Genomic DNA, 23194 nt, shown 5'->3' with positions numbered 1-23194 from the left:
GCAAATTTGAAGCAAACTTGAAATTTTGCAAGAAAATCCAAATTACTTGATGCGTTTCCATCCACTGGTTTGGAGCAAATAAACCAGGTTATGCAAAGTGTAGTTTTGTCAGAAGTTGTCGGTGTAGACTACGTTCATAAACGAGAAGAAGTGGAGGTCACGAACCAGAAACAAAAGCAGTTACTTGTCATTAAACCTCAAAGAAGAAAGAGAACAAACCAGTCGAAAGAAGAGGTCGTCTAGAATTCCTGTACAACTGGACAAGTTCTGAGTCAGATGTTGCTTATAGAGAAAAAGGTTAAAAACTACTTAAAGTGAGCATAAAAACTTTTTTAATTCTGTTGTTTCCATCAACTTTTTCTGATGCGACACGTCAAAATGTGCATTAAAATAAGTTGATGCAAACACAGCTGCTGTCGTGTCTCTAATAAACTCGTTAGCGTGTGGAAATTCACCTTCTGTTTCACAGAATTGACGCTACTGAGAAATTCATCTGAGGCGAAACCTAAAAGAAAAAGCGACTTTTAAGATGCATCTCGTGGTTCTACCCTGATCGTCTGGAATGTGTCAGAAAGAGCAAAAATAATCGAAGGGAACGTCGTTCAGCTGGAACAATCAACACCCTGCTCAGCCCTACCGATCTACACAGAAAGCACACCTAAAGCGGAACGGAGGAGTCAAACAAACAGGTTAAACATGCAACTTTTGCATAAACAGACACATACAGCAGGAACAAACTGGGGAGCACATTCAATGAGACTGGTGTTGTCAGCCAAGCGAGTGTAGGAGAATACTGTACATCAGTTTACAAAAAAAAAAAAGAACGACCAGCACGATGACTTTAAAGGAACAGTTTGGATTATTTGAAGTGGGGTTGTATGAGGTACTTATTAATACTTACTACCAACAGTAGAGGGCGGTTAGCACGTCTTCAGTTTGGAGCAGCAGAGGCGTACCGGTACAGAAGCTAATCAATGAACTGCTGTGGACAGGGTCAGCAACAAAATGTATCTTAGCCACTTAAAAAATCAATATCAGTTCAAGTGTACACTAAATTTAGAATATTTTCACTGCTTTACTTTGCTGTCTGACAGCCTTTTCCGACAGGAGACCGCTGTTACATAAGTGAATATCGCTCTCTACAAACCAACCAAACTTCATTGAAAAATCAGCAATTTTACTTCACAGAAAACAGGAGTTGCTGGTTAACTGCTGCCTTGTTCAGTTAGTTTGTTTGTGTTACTGTGTGACTTTGGTGTTGTAAAAGGTTAGTTTGGATTCTCCAAAGTCACACAAACTAACAGATTGAGCAGCAGCAGACCAGCAACTCCCATGTTTTGTGAATTAAAATGACTGATTTCACCAGTGGAGTTTGGTTGGTTTGGAAAAAGCGATATTTGGCTTATATGACAGCCGTTTCTCATCGGAAAGGGGTGTCTGATGGCAAAACAAGGTGGTGCAATAGTCTAAATATAGCGAGCACTAAGTTTTGATTTGATCTTTTTAGACTGTGCTGCTGCCAGAGAACTGCTGACTAAGATTACTGCATATATGTGAATAAATTACAAAATAATAGATTTGTGTATATGTCCCCTGATGGTCTAAATATCTCTCTACGTTTGTAACTAGTCGCTTAATGCATGTCTTGAATATTTTGGCAGTAAAAAGACATGTAGTTATAGGTAGGCAGATCAAAGCAGCGGTAGACCAACAACTCTGCTTTGTTAGTTTAAATGACTGATTTTGTCTATGGAGTTTGGTTGGTTTGGAGAGAGTGACATTCAGCTTATATAGCAGCAGTTTCTCGTCGGATGAGGCTGTCTGAGGTAAAGCACTGACATTATTCTAAATATAACATGCACTTGAACTCATATTGATTTTTTAAGTGGACCTTTTTTTAACGAGCTAAAATACATTTCATTGCTTCCGTGCTGGTGCTCCTCTCTGGTCTCCAAACAGGGTTGTGCCAACATCTATCCACTGCAGCTAATACACTGATTACTGATGAGTACCTCGTACAATCCCATTTAGAATAATCCAAAATATCCCTTTAAGGACGTATTTACACTGTTCTTTTAAAGAGAAAGTCCCTGCCAATCAAAATCCATCTCCAAAATCCCCGCTCAGTCAGTCAGTTTTGCAGTGGATAGAAAGTTAATAAGCAGCGTTTTCCCCGTTACTTCCCCTTGAGAAAGTGGTCCGTGAAGTAAGCTCTGCATAAAAAGCAATATCAGGGCAGCTCAGTTGAGTAGGTGTCATGCAAAAATAACAAAAAAACAAAAAGAAAAAAGAAAAAAAAAAAAAAAACAGTGTTCATGGAGTTAATTTCCCAGTTGGACATCCGTGTTTCAAGCATACGTCAGCATAGATTTCACTGAGTGGGCCGTCTTTAAGTTTAATCAGCGCTGCAGCAGTGTCGGCCTCGGTGGAAGTTCCTGTGATCAGTTTGTCCTCCGGCTGCACACAGTAGATATAACACAGTGAAACGTATCCAACATAGAAGTGACAGAATGTAAAAGTTCAAAGAGGTCCACCTAAAAGCCCGTCCTGGTGTTTGCTACGAGTCACTTTTATTGGTTGTATAGTAGGATTATATTTTGGCATGTGTCAAACTTTATACTGCAATGGCGTCCACTTTTAAAAAGTGGTGTTGTCTGTAAACCAAAGTCTCATATCAGATGATGAGAAAGCTGCTTTTATTGATTCTACTCTACCTTTTTTAAGCGAAAAAAGGTGTATTTCATGCATTTATCTTATATGAAATACGGTAAGTTTCATAATCACGATTAGGTCTAAGTGATACTGCTCGAGTTGTGTGTGTGTTTTTTTTTTTTACAGTTTTTTTCTTATTGTAAGGGTGTGAAGTGATCATCGGGAGCTATAGAGTTCAAGCCACTCTCTGATTTCGTCACGTTCGCCAACATTAACTCTCAGAATTAAAGGGAATCCCTGACGTTAAAACATCCGACAGCCGGCGGGGTGGGGCCAGGACACGTGGACGGGGCCGTGGTGTTACATGGATGCTGTGGCTCCTCCGTGAGAGGACGGCGTCACACCACGGAGCCCTTGGAGGTGGAGAGGTGGATGGAGCGGATGCGTATGGCCAGAGTTTTCTCCAGGTCCTCGAGGATGTCGGAGTAGATGCCGGGGCTGGACACGGGGCTCTCGGGGGGCTGGGGTTCGTACAGCAGCTGCTTGAAGCTGTCGAGTTCGATCAGCAGCACCATGTTCTTCAGGAAGTAGCCCTCGATGAACGCCGTGAGCTCCGAGGCACCGAGGAACTACGGGGGAAAGAAGATGATGAGTTTTTAAAGGCATACTATGCAGGATTTTCCTAAAAAAAACAATGTATAGACCCATAATCCTGCTGACTCTTCATCACTTATGACTCACTAGAAGTGTGTGGTGAACCTGCTTTCTGCCTGTATTTTCTTATTTTCTGATATTTTGCTGCGTTTGCGACGTTTCTGTGTCAAACTGTGTGTAGCGCCCAGCTGACACAGCACACAGGGTCTCTATAAAAACTAAATACTTTGACAATTTGTCCAGTTGTAGGTTGAAATAGAGACAATATTGATTAGTTTGAAGGTATTTCTCCAAAGTTGTATCTAAATCTTCGAGGGAAAAATGCTCACTGCAAAGACTGAGAGTTTACAGACAAGCTAGCAGCTCTGTGATTGCAGCGCTTTGTGCTAAATGCTAACATTAGCATGCTAACGTGCTCATAATGAAAGGCTAACATTTGCTGATTAGCTCCAAACACGAGTACAACTGAGGCTGACGGCGTGTTGTTTGGCAGTTTCTTACATAAACCAGTAGTAAACTGAAGATTTTCAGTCTGCCAGCGGTGGACTGACCCATGACTGATTCTCACCACAACATCCAAGCTGCTTTCTCTGCTGCTTCTCTCAAAGGTTTTCTACTGACACGTTCTTGCAAAGTTTCCTCTGGAAGTCAGACTTTTAAGGTCAGTGGTCCTTCCTTGTTTTACCAAAAGACATCTGGCTGTGTTCACAATCTAATCGCTAACTTTGTTTGTCTGTCATTTGGTGCTGGGCTCGAGGTGCACAGGAGGTTTTTGTCTGTTTTTCAGTGCCTGAAAACTGTAAACTTTTACTTTCACTTCAGTGAATTTACTCAATATTTTCAAAATATACTGTTTCGAGTTCTGAAATTCAAAGCTTCAAGTTTATCTCTATGATCTCAGCAAAAGATCAGTAGCTGGTAAAACTTTTTCAAATCTTAAGAACTTGAGTCGGGCTCTAAACTCAAATGTATTGCAGTTTGTTGCCTTGAAATTTTGAGTTTTCTCAACTTTTTTTTTTGTTTTTGCAGTACAACCTAAAATCAATATAAAAATTAGGAATTAAGAAACAAATGATAACAACATTTGCGGAATAAACAAATACATCTTTAATAGGGTTACGTTTATCTTTTATTATCTTTACTTGCTTATTAATATTATGTTTGCGTCTAATGTAACAGTTCATTACAAGGCCGGCAGGGAAAGGCAGGTTAACAAGGACATTTGATTAAGACTTGACAGCTAAGTTGATTAAATGTTCTCCGTCAGCGGCAGAGTGTCACCTTGGCGTGTTTGTAGAGGTCTACGCAGGTTTCCGTGGTGATGTTCTTGGAGCAGATGATCTCACAGTGTCTCTGAAGGGCCTCTAGTTGGAAGAATTTGGCTGCAGAGAGGAGCTGCAGGGAACAGTACAGCCACACAGAATGAGGCACAGGACTCGGGATTAGAAACGATAATGCTCGCGTTGTCGCTCAGCAGCCCGCGGTTAAGTCTCTCTCTTACCTCCATAACTTCAGTGTTGCGTATGTGCAGTGACTCAGTGCCTCCGCAGTACAGATACTGCATGACCAGCTGAAACACAGAGCAGACAGCCTTCAGTCTGCAGCATCATATCCACAGTTAATTCACCGTTTCAACGTCTGTCTCGACATCTATCGAGTCTGTCCTTCCGGGGAGACAAACCCCTCTTTGCTTTTGACTGATCCAAGAGCAGAGCGTCATAAAACCCTTTGAAACAATTAATAATCTAAATTTAAAGTAAATTCTAAGGAACTTGTATATTAAAAATGACAAAATACAAACCAAAACTAGGATGACGTATTGACATATAAGCTGGTAAAAGGATCCTTGTTTTCTTTTGGCGTACTGCAGGACAGCGAAGGTCAGCTACGCCTTTTGGACAGATTTGAGAGGAACAACTTCAAGAGCAGAATGACTCACAAAGAGTCGTCTCTGTATCGAGACAGGCTCCGTTCACTGGACAGTATGTGCTCCAGTTCTGAGCGTCTCTTTTGTTTGAATTTGCACCACATCTCGTCTGCCAGTCAAATCAACGTGTGTTGCTCTGTGCAACCCGAGTCTGCCATGACTGCGACCACGCGACCGTGTCGAGGTGGGTGGCCGTGACGTCCGCAGAGAACGTCTTGTTCAACAACATCTAACACTGTACAGTGTAAAGTTACAGTTACAGTTTTTTTTCATGTTAAAACATTTGTTATAAAAGCAATTAAATTTAATAAGTTATAATAAGTTGAAAAATAATCTAATCTATTTCGTTTCAAAACTTTCCACCACTGATCATCATATGTCGTAATCGGGCCCTAATTTTTTTTAGTTGCAGCCATAAGTGACTTTGTATTTTAAGACAAAACCTCCATTTAAAAGGACAGAGAGCTGCACAGTTTCTCTCAGATATAACGGGACTAAACAGAACTCAGCTCGTGGTGCTCAAAGCAACAAAAAATAAATCTGAGAGCAGATTCATGGAGAAAGAAGATTCGACTGCAGAGGGAAAAAAGATCAAGTGGAATCTGCCAAAGAAAGAAAGTAGTTTCTACATGAAACTGCTCACAGCGAGGTCTGTAAATTACCTTGAGTAACCGGGGTCATGGTTTCCTGTAAGAGACACTGCTGTTGACTTTTTCAAATGTATTTTTTGGTGCTTTGAGCTCCAAAAGCCGAGTGCCTTCTGGTTCCATTATACTGGAGATTGAGCTGAATGATTTTGTAGAAATATCTAATTGCAACTGTTTTGACTGATATTGCAGTTACGATATGCCAGAGGAAAACACATCAAAACGATTGCGGTGTGTTATTTTTTTTTCTGAGATCTGCACTAAACAAAGATGTTTTCTGAATGATGTGTTGGCCAGGACGCCTCTGCAGGACCAAAACATTTAGTTTAAAATGGTATTTTGACACACATTTTAACTTTAACAAATATTGTACACCCCGCGGTTTGAAAATTGCAGCAGACCATATTGCAGTTTTGATAACATTTTGATCCTAACTGGAGTGAAACCTCCAAAACTCTGCAACTCACTCCAAAACCATTGAGATGGGGTGAACTGTCCCTTTAATGACTTCTGGTGCTTTTAGGGTAATAAAGTTCTTACATGGAAAATATTATACTTGACGTGGCTGATCTCGATACAGGTGTTCTCCGCCGCCGGTCGGTTCTGGAGCAGTGACTTGAACCTGGATGAAAACAGAAGGAATCATGGGTATATTATAGCAGAAAAAAGGAAAATAAATAAATAAAAATGCACCAATAAACAGCAGAATTCTTCTTTACCTGGGCGAAGCTGTGAACAGCAAAACTTTATGTGCATAAAACGGTTTCCCCTCCACCAGGAACGTAACGTCAGACATCTCCTTGTTGTTAAGGAAGTGCGGATCTGGAACGAAAGAAGAAGAAGAAGATGACAACAAGATCCAATAAAAACATCCAGACCATGCCTCATTAGTCAAGTCTCCTAAACCACGGATGCAGAACAGCAAACATCCAGAGATTAAGCTAATGTGGTCATTAATTACTCACAGAGTGATTCATCACTCAGCTATCAGCGCAACTTTATCAAAATACAACAATTCCCCTTTTTCATTAGTATTCCAAAACGCAGCCAATAGAATTTGATATCCGCTCCTTTGAGCTGAACGTCCTGATAAATTAATTAGTTGTCAAAGTTTTTAAAGCATTAAAAATTCCTTCAACACACAAAACCACAAAACCATTTGTCATTTTTATTCAGATTAACCACCGGGTGGAGCTGCAGCACGGTCACATCCTGCGTTTTCATCCTCTGATTATGAGAAACACATGATGAAAAATGGAAATGTGGGATTCTGTTACTTTCCCAACTTCAAAGAGTCTTTTAATGCCAGATCAGACTGATCACATCGCATCATTACAGACGTGTGAGGACAAATATCAGCTCGCAGAACGTCATCGTGATAAACGTTCAAAGTCAGATTTGTGTGTCAGAGACGATTACAGAGACGCTGCTGCTTCATGTGTAAAAATGATAAGAATGATGGTGTTTTAACTACATTATGAACTGAAATACATCAATATCTCTATATAATGTGGCAGTTATTCACCACTAATGACTAAAAGACGGAAAGTGTAAAGACTTAAAGGGACAGTTCACCCCAAAATCAAAAATATTTTCCTCTTGTGAGCAGTTTCATATACACTGCAAAAAAAAAGAGAGAGGAAGTTGAGAAAACATCAAAATTTAAAGGCAAGACTGCAATGGCTTTAAAAATTTTCAAGTTTTGAAAAAGTTTTACAAACTACCGATTTTTTGTTGAGATAATTCTCTTTTCTGCTCACAATAAGATCTGTGGATTATCTTGGTAACTGGGTTTTGATTTGTGGTGAACTGTCCCTTTAAAGTCTTTATGGGTTAGAGTTAGCCTCAACATTTAATCCAAATAATTTAATGAAATAATAATTTACAATCCCCAGTTCAAAAAAAAGTTGGGATGTTCTAGATAAAAATCTAAATAAAAACAGAATGCAGTGTTTTGTAAAAACTTTTCGACTTGTATTCAGTTGAATGCAACACAAAGAGAGGAATCTGACGCCTGCAGCAGGTTTCCTGTTTACCTGCGATACATCACCTGTTCTTTAAACAACACGTAGTTTTTCGCCTCAACATGTTGCAGGCATCAAATTCAGAGTGAGTGTATATTTAAAAACAAGTCAATCAGTTTTAACTTTAATTATCTGTTATTCGTACCGTTCTCAGCTGAATATAAGTCGCAAATCGTTGCGTTTTGTTTTTATTTACACAACTTTTTGTGTTTGATCTTCATTAAATCTGCAAAGGAAGGCAAATATAAAATAAAATATGAAGAGTAAACCAGCAGCAGTTTGATTGATATTCCCCCGAAGTGCACAATAAAAAATACATGATTCAAGAAAACTGAATGTGTCTCATCAAACCAACCCAACACCAGTTTGACTGATGCTCCCTGAAGTGCCCCCTCAAAAAAAAAAAAAAACATGGTTTAAGTGTTTTTACAAATGAAACCTGCATAAATATTTTTTTTAAAAAACAAGCTCTCCGGCTATCACCAAAAAAAAAAAAGTTAGACCACCTTCCTTTCAGCGAAAACATGATTTGTGCAGCGATCGGCGACTTAAGTTTAAAGCCTCTAAACACCCACACAGGTGTTTTCAGTTAACCTGACTGATTGGACCTGTGATCAGGACTGTGTGGGAGTCTAGACTACAATTAACTGACATCTTCCTGAGCCTCCTGGTGGCTTTGTCGCGCCTGTTATGGTGAGATAAATCACACCTTTACTTTTCTTACTGGTAGATGAGATTTTTTGACCCGATAAATTCCCATCAAAGCTGCGGCCTCCTTCAACCTGAGCAGAGAACAACTGAAACCTCGTCTGTGGGTGTTTAGAGGCTTTAAAACTTCTTAACATAATTTAATACCTTTTTTCATGATCATATATTTACTATTATATAGATTATTTTTATGTTTTTTTGTTTTTTTTCATTTCTTGCCTTTATTACATGCCTATGATGTTATTTATTTATTATTATTGGTCTTTCATTTGTTGTTTTTCATTGGTTTTATTTGTTTGTGGAACTTAAATACTGTTTTTTTTTTGTCTTTTTGGAAATTATGTGCTGTCATGCATGGAAGGGACGGATGTGGAGGTCAAGGATCATCAGGAGATCTGGAGGGAGAAATGTCACTGTTTCCCTGTATTATCAAAAAATAATAAAAAAAGATCATTAAAAATCATTTACAGATCCACTTAAAGGTAAAATTCAACACTCTTCATATAGATTTCCAGTCAGTGTTGATGGTAAATGCCCTCAATAAACAAAAGCAATAAATTTCTCATTGCTGCTAGCAGTGCTGACAGTGCCTACATTTACCAGGATGCATTGCATGCAAGCTTTTGACACCCACGCCCATGTTGCCATGCTATTACCTCTCTAGCATGTAGCTATTAGTCTGTTTGCCAAAACATAATTTTAAGTGACATTAACACTCATGGATACTGAAAATCTGAAGCTGTAGTTCTGCCTCCAGTGACATCACTGTGACATCACTGGATAAACAACAAATTTTGTAGCTTTTTCAGTCAATATAGCATCACTGAGGAATTTATTGCTTCCCATCAACACTGAATGGACACACACATAAAAAGATGTGAGTCTTTGCTAAAACCGTCCATTATGAGATGAAGAGCTTCTTCCTTCCTCGTTACTGCAGCAGCGACTCTGTTCGATGGAGGTCTGTGTTTCCAACTGAAATAAGCCTCCTGCACATGAATCCACTGTCACAACAATCCCACTTTGAGTTTATAAATCAGTAACGTCTCCTGACAGCCTGCCATCACATGCAAAAACACTTCATTTAAGACATTTCAATATCTTCTGAGGCCTTTCGTTGAGGAAACTGAATTTAATGCTTTTTAAAAACTTGCAGAGAACCTGCAGATAAGTGTTTTTTTTTTCTTTCTCCCCTTTCTGACCTCCATTCCCTGCCCTATAATTTCCACTCCCTTAGCAGACTGATTGGCTGATTCTCTGAATAGCTTAAAGAGAAAAGGTAATTCCTGCCACAAAAGTACCCTTTTCTATGAAATTTATTGAACTGTTAATGGTTTCTGGATGTTTATCACCCTGAGTGGTTTGCATAAGCTGCAGAGCTTGTCAGCCTGTTAAATTGCATGTACAGGCCTATATATGGGTTTTCCATTGTTCAAATACTCTGACAAAGATCCAAGTTATCATTATTAAGCTTTTGCAGCAAGAAGTAAGAGTGCAGACCACTTTTCTCTTGACGTTATTTCTGATGCATGATGGAGATGTATGTCAAATATCGCGCTCTCTCGCTCAACCAAACTCCATTAACAAAATCAGTAATTTTACTTTGTAGAACACAGAAGCTGCTGGTTTACCGCTACCTTGTTCAGTTAGTTTGATTGTGACTTTGGTGTTTTAAAAGATTAGTTTGGACTCACAAAAGTCACACAATAACACAAACTAACCAACAGATCAAGGCCGCGGCAGACCAGAAACTCCTGTGCTATGCAAAGTAAAATTGCTGATTTCGCCTATGGAGTTTGGTTAGTTTGGATAGGGTGCTATTTGGCTTATATAACAGCTGTTTCATGCCATAAAAGACTATCTGACAGCAAAGTAAAGCAGTGAAAATATTCTAAATGTTGCACTCACTTAAATGGATATTGATCTTCTTAGGTGGACCTTTTTTAAGTGGCTAAAATACCTTTTGTTGCTGACCCTGTCCACAGCAGTTCATTGCTTAGCTTCTGTGCTGATACTCCTTTCCTGCTTCTCCAAACTAATCTGAACTACCCTTTTAAGCACAGTTTGGTGACCTCATCAAAGTTGGAGAAAAATCCCCTTCTGAAAAACAAGAATCTTTCAGCTTCACCCTGCTGTCACCTCCTCGTCACTGCGCTTCATTTAAAGCAGAAATCAGAAGATAAAGTCGAGGAGCACTCACTATTTTTAACTCCAGCTCTCTTACCTAAGCGCGAGGTCTGTTTCTTCTTGATCTCTGTCAGCTTAGGGATGGGGAAGGGCCCGTAGCACTGGGTGAAAATGACTGACAGCTGCTGGCTTATCACCTCGTTCTGCAAACACACACCAACACAAAGTGAGGACAGAAACTTTCACACAGATCAGGAGTTTTCTGGCCTCTGTTTTTCATGAGCTATCCAGGACAAAAATTTATGCAAATGTATGATAATATGGTTTGGAGTGCAACTAAATATATGCAAATGTGAGCGTTAATGTCACCCGAGCACATGAGCGCAGGACGGTTTGTATTCCCAGTTTTACTTTGTCTGATGTTCCCCTAACAAGCATTTTGTTTACATGCAACATGAAAGAAAGCCCCGGCGACCTTGCTGGCTCGCAGGATCTGGAACATGAGCGGCAGGCCGTGCGTGATGAGCTCCTCTGTGTACTCGTCCTCCTGGATGCAGCTGAAGTCTTTGAGCAGGCCCTGGATGAGCGGCCGGCGGTGCTGGATGAAGCAGGTACGCAGGGACTCGAGCCAAGTGTGCAGCGTCCAGGGAACGCCTGGGAATGACACCACGAGAACAGTGAATACACACACGGCAGAGACGGTCCGGTTCAGAGGCAGTTTCAAGGGCGACAGAACCGACGACCATGTTTCCATCACTTTATGGTGTTAGCGTGGGTTGAAGGGCGATTGCATGGTGGCTGTTAGGATTAGCGGAGAGTCGGAGGCTCCGGCGGGAAAATAAAGGCAGCACTTGAATATGATTAAAGAATGTCCTGTTAAAAAAATGGCTGCAGCAGTATGATGAGCACTGAATGGCATGTATGTGAAATTAACATAAATTATGACATGACAGTGGAGGCTTATGTGATTAGTTGATTAGTGGAATAGAAATTCAACCAATTTTGATAAGCGATTTATCACTGAAGACAAAATTTTATTTTAATATTTGCAGCTTTTCTCTTTTATATGATTATTTTCTAGGAGGTTTTAGAGACAAAACAAGCAACTTAAAGGTGTCACCTTGAGTTTTGAGAACTTGTGATGGTCATTTTTCGCAATTTTCTGACATTCAACAACCTAAAATCGAGTTCTTTCTTGACTTTGGAAAGAGTAGTTGATGAAACAATCTCACCACAAGGCCTCTTCACATAATCTCAGTGAGATTGGTTAGGGGTCAACTGCTGCTTCCAAGGTCTAGGACAAACGCTTTTTCTGATTTCAAGCCAACATGAAGTCTTTAAAGGAATAGTCCGACATTTTCTGAAATATGTTTATTCGCTCTCCTGACAAGAGTTATATTTTGGATTATTTAAAGTGTGGTTATATGATGTACTTATCGATATTCAGTGTATTAGCTACAGAAGGAAACTAAGAAAACAAAGAAACTAAGAAATAAACTGCTGTGGACAGAGTCAACAACAAAATGTATTTTAGTCACAGTACCAGTTTAAGTGTACATTATAATTAGAATATTTTCATCGCTATTCTTTGCCAACTGACAGCCTTTTCTGATGGGAAACGGCCGTTATCTAAGCTAAATATCACTCTCCCCAAACCAACTAAACTCCATAGAAAAAATCAGTGATTTTACCTCATACAAAACTGGAGTTGCTGGTCTACTGCTGCTTCAATCTGTTAGTTTGTTTGTGTCATTGTGTGATTTCAGTGAATAAAAACTCACTTTTTAAAACACAAAAGTCTCACAATAACACAAACAAGAGGCAGCAGTAGACCAGCAACTCCTGTGTTCTCCGAGGTAAAATGACTGATTTGTCTATGGAGTTTGGTTGGTTTGGAGAGAGTGATATTTGGCTTCTATAATGGTGGTAATCTGCTTCTCCAAACTGTGGATGTGTCGACTACCATCTATGTAGCTAATACACCGACTATAGATAAGCACCTCATACAACTCCACTTCAAGTAATCTGAACTACCCCTTTAAGCCAACATGGACAAAAAATCCTTAAAGTAATTTTCAGGAAATACTTTTATTGGCTTTCTTGTTGGGAAGTTTTTTTTTTCTCTTCTACGGTTGTTATTTCATTATACTGAGGAAAGAGATACCCATACTATGAGGATAAATTATAAATTCTGAAGGCGAGTTTCTTTACTTTAAGCTCCTTAGGGCTACGTTAGATGATAAGATTGATACCGCTCTCATAATTGTCCGTTAAATATGAAGCTAAAGCCAGGAGATGATTAGATTAGCTTAGCACAAAGACTGGAAAAAGGAAGAAAACAGGCTGCGTCTGAAATCACTCACTACCCACTACACAGTCCACTACAGAGGGAGTGTGCCATTTTGAAGAGGCGTCTGAATGTATAGTGAGAATTATTATTCCCTATTTAATGGACTTAAAGTGTCTCACAATGGTCACTAACCAAGCTGGAAGATAGCAACAGCAATGATGTAATTAAAAACAGATAGTAGTATGCAAGCATCGAGTTTATATAGCAGATGTGCAGTCGGGATGCTTGTAGTGTGTATGCATGCAGACACCTGCACAAGGGTGATAAGCCCCTACAGAACCACAACTTGTTGTTTTTACAGTTTGTTTTTTGTACGGATGCAACTAATGAGATATGACAAGTTAATTAGCGAACTTTAGAGGTGATGGTGGGTGGATTTTGTTAGCTTTGGACAGAGTCAGGCTAGTGTTTCTTCCTGTTTTCAGTCCTCAACCTTCATTTTTACTTGGAAATACACTAAGGTAGACAGCTGAGTAAAAAACACAAATAAAAGCTCCCAGACACCAACAAACACCGATAAGAAAGTTAGATAAAAGTGGAGATCGAAAATAAAAACAGTAAAAGCCAGAAAATGGATAATATTCTTAATGATAAATACAACCCGTTAAATTGAATGAATCAATTAAAACAAGATTATCTGGAAGTAAAATGAGATACAATTAAAGATTTAATTTGCCCTCAGGATGAAACGAGGTAAGCTTTAGATTGTTCTGCATGTTATTCCAGGTTGCAGGTGCACAATCAGAAAAACTAGATTTTCCAAATTCATTAACCACAGCTGGCACCTGCAGCGTAATCCAATCACTTGAGGATGTTTGGCAAGGGCCCACATAAAAAACAACAGCTCTGAAGTAATGTAATGTGGTTAAAGAACAATAAAGCCTTTTGGATAAATAAAACCCAGGTCCGTCAGGCCTTACAGGGAGAGAGAGAGGGCCACCCAACAGCTCACAATCATGAGTACGATAATTATCACCAGTGATAAATCTCAGAGCCGAGTGATAAACAGAATCCTTCACAGTTGCAGCTGAAGCTCAAGTGTATAAAATATCACCATAGTCCAAGACTGTAGTCTTTGCTGAGTTCAGTTAACCAGCAAACATGAGAGTGGTATCAATTTTCTCATCTCTTGTTAAAGGACCAGTATGTAAGATTTAGTGCCATCTAGTTGAGAGCTTGCAGATTGCAACCAACTAGCCTAACCCTCCCCTTCCAAGCGTGCAGGACAGGCCTCTTTGGCTCTTAAACAACCTCAATTGGTCCCTTTTATCTTTTTTAAAATATGAAAAAAGTATATAATTGTTATTTTATTTTAATAACCTGCTAATATTCTCTCAAAGTGTATGGTAGGCTAATTCGTTCTTGTTTATGTCTGTTGTTCACAGGGTGGGAAATGAACTTTTTATACTACCAGCCAATAAATAGATATATGTTAAAATTCACCAGCTACAATAGTAAATCGTTATTTTGTGTCTGAAATCTACCAGCCACTTTCATATTTTTCCATGATTTGACTGGTGGCTGGTTGTAATTTCCCATTAAGCACAGAGACAAATATTTAACACAGGCTGTTTAAGCAGAGTGAATTTTGGAGGGTCAAACTGGATGAAAAACAACAAACTACTTTTAATCTAGCATTACAAAAGTTTTTGCTCCAATAACAGTTGAACAAACTTGGTACCTCAGTAGACTTTCTCCTTTTCCTGTAAAAGAGACATAATGAGTCACATCTTAAGTTAGCTAGTATTAATGAATGCAAGCTAATTAGCTAGCTAATGTTAGCAAATCTCATAGCTAACTAGCTAGCGAATGATTGATGTAGGTTAGCTAGTAAATTAGCTAGTGTTTTGCTAACATTAGCTAATTTAATGTCAATACATGTCGATTTAACAGGTCCCCCAGCGACAACTTTTCATCATTTTGAAAATTAGCTTTTTCTTTTCCACCTAGATTAGCCGAGCACACAGCATATCTAAGTACAGGAAACAGGAAAGGAGGAAGTTAACTGAGGTACCAAGCTCGTGCAGGTGTCACTGGAGCACAGAGCAAAAAAGGGGTGGGACTTAGGAAGGGAAAATTTAGGAAACTGATGATGTAAAGTAAATTCTTGATTTTACCAGTCAGACGTGAACATTCAGCCCCTTGGCAACTTATATATAAGGAGATAAGGATATAAGGAGTCCTGGTTGTGTGCGAGCGTTTCATGGTTGGATGAGTAGCGGTGATTGCTGAGAGCGCGACAGGGACAGGGACAGGGACAGGGACAGGGACAGGACGGGACAGGACAGGCACAGCATGAGCACATCTCCAGGACAGCTGGAGGCACCAGAGAGCGATGCATGTGCGCCAGGGGAGCATGTATTAGTAAATCTGACCTAAGCTGCGGATGTCTATGGTGATGTCCACATGGCCGTGCTCTGCGCTATGGTACATGGCCTCTCTCAGGGCCCTCAGTTTGGCCTTTCCTGTTCGCAGGGTCCCTCCGCCGTTGGCCTGCGGCACCAGCCTCTTCTCCCCGGGCTCCGAACCCTCGGCCAGGATCTCCTCCAGGGACAGAACGTCCCCCTTCTCCTTCTCCGACTGGGCCAGGAGCTTCCGAAATACATTCCTGCAGAGAAGGAAGGAAAAGATAAAAAAAAAAAAAAACAGACAGAGATTAAAGCGAACCGAATTACACAAACTTCTTATCTTAAGACTTAAGTTAAGATAAGAAGAGTCTCAGATAAGATTTTTCCCAGTTTGATGTGACAGAAGCAAATCCTAACTAACTTTAGGATTCCTATCTTATCTGTGGTTTGAAAATCTTTTGCTTCCTGCCAGAACCTTTCATAAATGTTCCACATGGAACCTTTTCAGAGGGCTCTACCTTGAACCCAACATAAAGGGGTATACCTAGAGCCATCTGCAAAAGGTTTCACCCAGAACCCTTTCTGAGGGTTCTATCCAGAATCTTTCCATATTCTAAGGGTGCCAAGAAGAACCCTCTCAGGGGGTTCCACCAAGAACCACATTATAGTCTAAGGATTCTAGTCACACTCTTAAAAAAATAAGGGTTCATCCTGAAGGGTTGGTGTTCTACCCAGAACCATGTGTTTCTTAAAAAAACCTTTTTGAAAAAAAGAGTGTGTAAAGGAGTTCTTTGTGAGACTGCTGGTTCCTTTAAGAACCTTTTTAGTTCTTCAAGGATTGTTGAAATCCTTAAAGAACTCAAGGGTTCTTTGTATCATGGTATAAAACGGTACTTGGTAGAAAAGGTTCTTGATAGATCCCCAGGAAGCCTTCTGAATGGAACCATAACACCATAGAAGGGTTCTGTAATAGGAGGTTGTGGATGAAGCCTTTCTCAGATGGGTCTCGATATAACCCTCTACGTAAGGTTCTAGGTAGAACTCTTTGGAAGGGTTCCAAATGGAATCTTAATCAAAAGTTCTAAGAAGAACCAAAAAGGGTTCTCATATGAGGACAAGCAAAAGAAGGCTTTATGGTTATAGTCAGCACCTTTATTTTTAAGATTGTAGAATCTGTGCAGGAGGTTCTACTGAGAACCCTTTTATATTACAGTACATAGAACCCTAGATGAAAGGGATTCAAACAGCAATCTTTGGGGGTTTTATCCAGAATCTTTCCACTTTCTAAGGGTGCTAAAAAGAACGCACCACGGGATTCTACCCAGAACCCTTTTATATTCCAAAGGTCTCACGTAGAACATGTGTTTTAGTCTGCAGATTCATTAGAACAGCGTGAAACATTACAACACCCTGTATCTGCAACAGAAAGAGGCAGCAGGAACAGATGCCCCCCCCCCCGTTTGGAGAAGAATGGACTTCAACACGTATCGTAACCAGTGTGATCACAGCCTGAAGATGCATCACTGCACCATCTGCTTTAGTGAGGACGGCTCGTTTAGACCAACATCGCATCATATCCTGTTTCTGAGATTGTTTGATCACTGGTGACAAGTCAGTGGGAGGCTCACTTTGAAGCCGGTTATAAAATGTCCTTTCATTGCCATTAAAAGTCCCCCGAGAGCGAGTGCACATCAGTGAAAGAGCAGATTAACCACAGTATTTTCTCTGGCTGTGTCCACAGATCCACATTACACAGCCAAAAGTATGCAGACCCCCAAAGATGACACCTTTTTGTGACTGTAGAGCCACGAGAACATTAGTGAGGTTGAACACTTATTTTAGGTGATATGGCCTGGCTTGCAGTCTGTGTTTCAGTTAATCCCATGGGTGCTGGATGGGGTTGAGGGACACTGTTGAAACAGGAAAGGCTCTTTTCCAAATGTGAAGAACACAAGCGTAAGGGGTGTCCACATACTTTTGGCCATATAGTGTACATGAATTCCATACAAGATTATCAGCTGTCTTATTGCAGGGTTAGATACGAGGCGCTGGATGAGACTATCAAATATTTTAATCCAGACTTCAATCGGAATTTGACTTCACTTCACGCTTTGTCTTTTAGTGCATTTGCTGCCATGTTGAAACCCCCTAATACTGTTATGGTTATAGAAAGGTACATTTAACACATAACTTTATCAAATCACCTGAAAACAGCACCAGGCTGATACAGTATAACCATACAGACATAACTAGATATTCTGCTTTCTTATTTATTTATTTTTTTCTACTGATTACTGAGGCTGATAGAAAAAATAACAAAAATATCCCCAACTTATCTGCATAAATTTACCCTGACCGTTGCACTGCTGCACATGCATGAATCAAAATACAAGATGTGCATGGAGATGCATAGTCTGTGTGCCCTGAACCCTTTCATCCCTCTCCCTTGACCCCTCCATCCCTCCGTCCCTCTCCCTTGACTTCTCCATCCGTCCCTGTTGACCCCTTCATCCCTTTGCCTCCACCCCTTAGTGTAGCTCATATATATTTACTTGGAGGGCATCTGTTTAGGAGCATAATAAATAATTCAGGCTTTAACTATTTAACTTAATTAAACTAATGAATGAACGATGCTGTCACCTTTAACATCCTGCCAAACCCTGTTTAAAAATCTGGCAGTCTATTAAAGCATTGCTTGATAGTCTACATGAAAAAAAGAAATGAATCGTTGCATATTTAAACAGCCAAATCTGATTTGACTGTCAAATTCTGAGTGAAGTACAGTCCTAGTTTAAGTGTTTCTCCTTTGACATGAAGATTTCCTTGCAGAATGAAACAGACTATAACAACAGTGTTCAGGTCTTTTTTGTGTTTTCATGCCTGGTACCGGTAATTGTCATTCAGGCCCTGCCAAGGAACGACAACTTTTACACCCCAACATCTCACAAACAATCTTAATGCAGTTGGAGCCTCCTCACGACACACTGCAGCATGATCGTCCTGCTATAATTGATTGTCTTAATAATGCTGCATTGTGTTGTTGGCTTGCCACTCCACTCCACTTCCTGACAGCTCTCACTGCCCTGAATGTTAATGCGCTTTATCTTAACTCAGCTGCAGGGAAATGATGTCAAACTGGAGCCATAAGTGCCGCTGAATAGACTGCGGCTTATCGTCGCCTGCCGTCTGACAGGGAAACCCAGATATCTGCCTCTCACATGCTGCAGGATTGCGCGAGAGGCAGCTGCAGCGGGGCAGAGTGTGTAAATGGATCAATACTCTGGTAATGGATACATCTCAGGCTGCCTGGCGCTGTTGTATCGGTTCCTTTGTGTGCTTGTGATCGCCTGTATTACCTGTGGCCGTGTGCCGCCGCCAGGCTGTACGAGTTCATGTCTCCCAGCGGAGCGGACGAGATGCCGTTTCGACACATGGTCCCGATCATGGGGTCGGCTCCTCTCTCCAAAAGCAAACTCACCAACTCAAAGTTACCTGAACGGGACGACACATGAAACACATGAATATAGGATCAATACACTAAAACACAGCTTATGTTTGATGCTTTGTGGTGGAATATAACTAAGACACTGTGTTTATAAAATAGGGTGTTTTTTCATTAATATCTTGACAAGCTTTTATCAAACAAGCATGACAAAATATACACATAATATAAGCTCAGCAAGCCCCACTTACCTTTCATTAGTGATATAATTAACTTTAAAGCCACTTATTTGTTAATTCGAATGAGCTGACTAGGTCATTTTGTCATCTGTCCCTGTGCAACCACTTTGAATAACCAAAACAATTTGTCACAGTTTCTTCATAAGTGATTTTCACAGTTATTTGACCAAATGTTCAGAACTACTGCTCACAATGTCAGCAGCGATATTTTCTGTGATGTTTTCTCAAGAAAAAATCACAAACCTGGCATGCATATTGCTTCCATATTACTGTAACTGAGTTTGTGCTGAACACAAAAAATATGAAACACTTCAGAATCACTGTGTCTGATGATGCTGAAATTTGCAAAAAAAAAAAAAATATATATATATCAAAGCATCGCACAGTCACCACAGCTTCTCAGTTTGGGCTGAGACCTCAAAGAGTTATATTTCTATTTGTACTTTTTACTTCACTCCTACTTCTCTACTTTGCAAATTAAGGTGGAAAAAAGTACTTTTACTCAAGTATTCTACTTAAGTTTCAGAGGGAAATATTTTTTCTTCACTACCTGAGTTGCAAATTTTGTTCCATTTCCAGGTAAATAGGTGTTAATTACCAAGTAATACAGTGGAAATTACTTAGAAATTACCCACAAAATATCTTAAAATTTCATGGTTAATTAGGTGATAAATAACAAGTATGTTTTCATGTAGTGGGTGGTAATTACCAAGTGACATTTTTGAAATTTCTTATCACATACTTACCATGAAATTTGGCGGTAATCTGAGTTTTAGAAAACCTTAAAAAAGCGTTTCTAAAACTCAAATATCTGAGTTTAGAGTTTGATTTAAAATTCAAAAATATAGTGAAGGCATGTAAAAGAAATATTACTTGTAATGGAGTATTTCTACAGTGTGTTATTTGTACTTTTACTCCAGAAAATAATCTGAATACTTGTTTGTACTGGTGCTGAAAATGTCAACTTTCTGAGGTGAAGTAAACCTGTTTGAGTGTTTCTGTTGAAGTGTGCAACAACAACACATAAATCATCAAAATACCTTTGCACATTCACTGAATTCCACACGGTTGCTTTGAATGAAATCGAGCGACTGCAGCAGTGAGATCTGCTCCGTTGAGCACAAAACGAATCACAACTAATCCCAGATGCATTCTGCAGAGCGTCAGAAGAACAGAAACTACTGTAGGCACCAGTTTAAAGGTGATTTATACACTTCAGCACTGATCTTATCTGGTACAGTAGAGACTCAGCTCATTTAAAATCAACTGGAATGTAACGTGAATGTCTGTGTACTCGCATTTCTTATTTGAGCTTTTATATCCTTGTGAAGTTAATGTGACAGTAAAGTAAAACAGGCAGCAGGCGTCAGAGAACCTGCATGAAACCTTAGAAAGTCCCCGACTCTGTGCTGCAGTTATTCATTAACAAAATTAGCTCTGGGATTGTGGTCTTTATTCCGTCTACATTATTTATTATTTAATGAGTGGGACGTTAATAGCGCTCATTATACGTGGCCGTGCGTTTTTAAATCACTCGTTACCTTGGCAACGTGGCTGCCAGCGCCTTGCTAAGGTCAGTCAGTGTATAACACTAAGATTCACCACTGTATGCCAACTTGTTGTGTTTGAATTGACTTTGATTATTTATGTTTGAAAACTTTAATTAGGCTTAATTAAAAAGTAGCAGTGTAGAGACATTAAAGGTCCGGCGTGTGAGATTTACGGGGGTTTATTGGCAGAATATGGCAGAAGTGGAATACTATGCTCATAAGTATGTTTTAATTAGTGTGTAATCACCTGAAAATATTTATTGTTGTGTTTTTGTTATCTTAGAGGGAGCAGATCTTCTGCCAAGAACAAAGAACACAGGTCCTTTAATTCCAAGTTTGTTTGTTTTTTTTTTTTAAAAAAAGGGAAATACACTTAGTCACTTTCTTGCCAAGAATTAGTTCTGATGATTGACACCGCTCTCATGTCTGCCAGTTTGATTTGTGGCTTGAAATAGCAGTCAGTTAGCTTAGCTTAGCATAAAGACTGGCAATATATGGAGAGGGAGTAACAAAATCGCAGCAACAGCTTTTAATGATGAGCCTAAAAGGAAGCAAAATTTAAGTGCAGGAAGTGATATTTTTTTTCACAGGATGGTGAAGGCATAAGCTGCCCTACTCTGCCTCTGATTGGCTATTCTTACCCTAATCCACCCCAGTCTCACCCCTCATGCCCACACCTTTCCAATCCAATTGACCCAAATCAACAAAGGCAACGAGTTGCCTTCTGGGAGAAACGAACTGCTGGATTTATGAAGGCTAAATGATCAAACTATTCCTTTATATGCAAACATTTGGTTTTCACAGACAATTCCTATTTCCCATAAGGCCCATTTTGATTTGATAACAATATCTGCTGAAGGTTGTTTCATACATGGCTGCACAACAACTATACAGCAACACAATCATGAGAGGCAGCATTTAAAATTCTCTGCAGTCTTGACTCTCAGATAGTAATTGAAAGTGATAAATTAATTAGATGATGCTTTACAGAGTGAGAATGCCTTCTGGTGAGCTCAGAATCAAACGTGTCATGACTAATCCCTCATACGCTGCACCCAGAATAACAATACTTGGGTCAAATACACACAGCTGGGATCTAAAAGTAGACAATCTTCTGCCGCCTGTATGTGATTATTACCTGCAGCAGCGGCCAGCTGAAGCGGGGTCTCTGTGTAGTTCTCCGCCCCATCCTGCAGGGCGCCCTCCACATTCGCTCTATTATCCAGCAGCAACTGTGGCGGGGAGGGAGGTGGATGGAGAGGGGAGGGAGGGAGGAACAAACCAGGAGGGAGAGCAGGGAGGAAGAAAACAGGCGAGGGAGAGACGGTGTGTTACACTCAGGTTTGGCAGGAGGAAAAGCCTCAACTGTTGGAAACCTAAACCACCTAATTTAAAGATTGTCCGAGCTCTAGACACTGAACACACTCCTAGCTACTCTCCCTCATTAGCTTCTGTCTGGTGGGCTTATTGCTGGTGAGCTGAGCAAGAGAGAATCAGAATGGTTTCTCCTTCTTTCCCTCCCAAAAAAAAACAAACAAAAAAAACCCCCAAAAACATCTGATTGCGGTGGTGCAGATTAATAATTGAAAAAAGTCCTGAGGGCGACGCTGTTCATCAGGCTTTCAGCCAGTGTCAGCTCACACAATAACTACTGCGATAGAATGTGCTATATATTAAAAAAATGAACAAAACAGTGAAATTTGGCATCCTTGAGGCTGCGCATCAGGCTGGCTGAGCTCTGCTCTGTTTAGTTTGCCTCTGGAAGTTTTCTTCCTGCTGCTGTAGGAGTTTTAGACTCAGTTATGGTGAAACCAGGGGGCTGCGTGACTCATCTACACATCTTAAGAGCATACATTATTAAAAACAAACTAAAAGGGATAGTTTGGACTATTTGAAGCAGGGTTGTATGAGGTACTTCTCGACAGCCAGCGCATTATCTACAGTAGATGCTGGTCAACACGCTACCCAGTTTGGGGAGGAGACGAGTAATGAACTGCAGCAAAATGTCAAATTTAGCCACTTAAGGAAAAGTCTAATGAAAATAAATCTAGATCAGTGTAAGTGTAAGTTATATTTAGAATATTTTACCACTTTGCCTTGCCGTTTTCTGACGGGAAACTGTGGTTACATGAGCCAAACATCCCTCTCTCAGTCAATAATTTTATTTGCTGGTCTGCTGCTGCCTTAATGGTTAGTTTGTTTGTGTTATTGTGTGGTTTTAGTGAATCCAAGCTGACATTTTAAAACACCGAAGTAACACAATAACACAAACAACCTAACCAATCAAGCCAGTGGTACACCAACTACTTCTGCAAGCTAAGCTAAGAGTTTGGTTGGTTTGGGGTGATATTTGGCTTCAATAACGGCGTATTCTCATAAAAAAAAAAAAGGTTGTCGGATGGCAAAGTAAAGTGGTGAAAATATTCTAAATATAGCCTGTAGTCCCTGTCCACAACAGCACATCACTGTAGAACTTTAGTAATGTTATTGTTTAATTCTCCAGAAATGGCCCCTGAGCCAGGAGTT

At 40.0% G+C, this 23194-nt stretch overlaps 1 protein-coding gene across 1 annotated transcript in view; it reads right to left on the bottom strand.

Annotated features, from left to right (window-relative positions):
- Nucleotides 1-292: 292 nt before the first annotated feature.
- abtb3a (ankyrin repeat and BTB domain containing 3a) overlaps nt 293-23194 on the bottom strand; it is a 257524-nt gene continuing 234622 nt past the window's right edge. Inside the window, exons 8-17 of the mRNA XM_084710907.1 lie at nt 21807-21900; nt 18794-18929; nt 15465-15697; nt 11215-11393; nt 10837-10942; nt 6600-6702; nt 6421-6502; nt 4808-4876; nt 4588-4701; nt 293-3281 (exon numbers count right to left, since the gene is read on the bottom strand). Coding sequence (XP_084567033.1) covers nt 3051-3281; nt 4588-4701; nt 4808-4876; nt 6421-6502; nt 6600-6702; nt 10837-10942; nt 11215-11393; nt 15465-15697; nt 18794-18929; nt 21807-21900 — 1347 coding nt within the window. The 3' untranslated portion in view covers nt 293-3050. The remainder of the gene's footprint in view (nt 3282-4587; nt 4702-4807; nt 4877-6420; nt 6503-6599; nt 6703-10836; nt 10943-11214; nt 11394-15464; nt 15698-18793; nt 18930-21806; nt 21901-23194) is intronic.

This window comes from Lutjanus erythropterus, chromosome 22, assembly GCF_056507025.1.
Source record: "Lutjanus erythropterus isolate fLutEry1 chromosome 22, fLutEry1.hap2, whole genome shotgun sequence".
NCBI classification, from domain to species: domain Eukaryota; kingdom Metazoa; phylum Chordata; class Actinopteri; order Lutjaniformes; family Lutjanidae; genus Lutjanus; species Lutjanus erythropterus.
The sequence above is the reverse complement of the archived record's forward strand: the minus strand, read 5'-3'. Positions and strand labels throughout refer to the sequence as shown.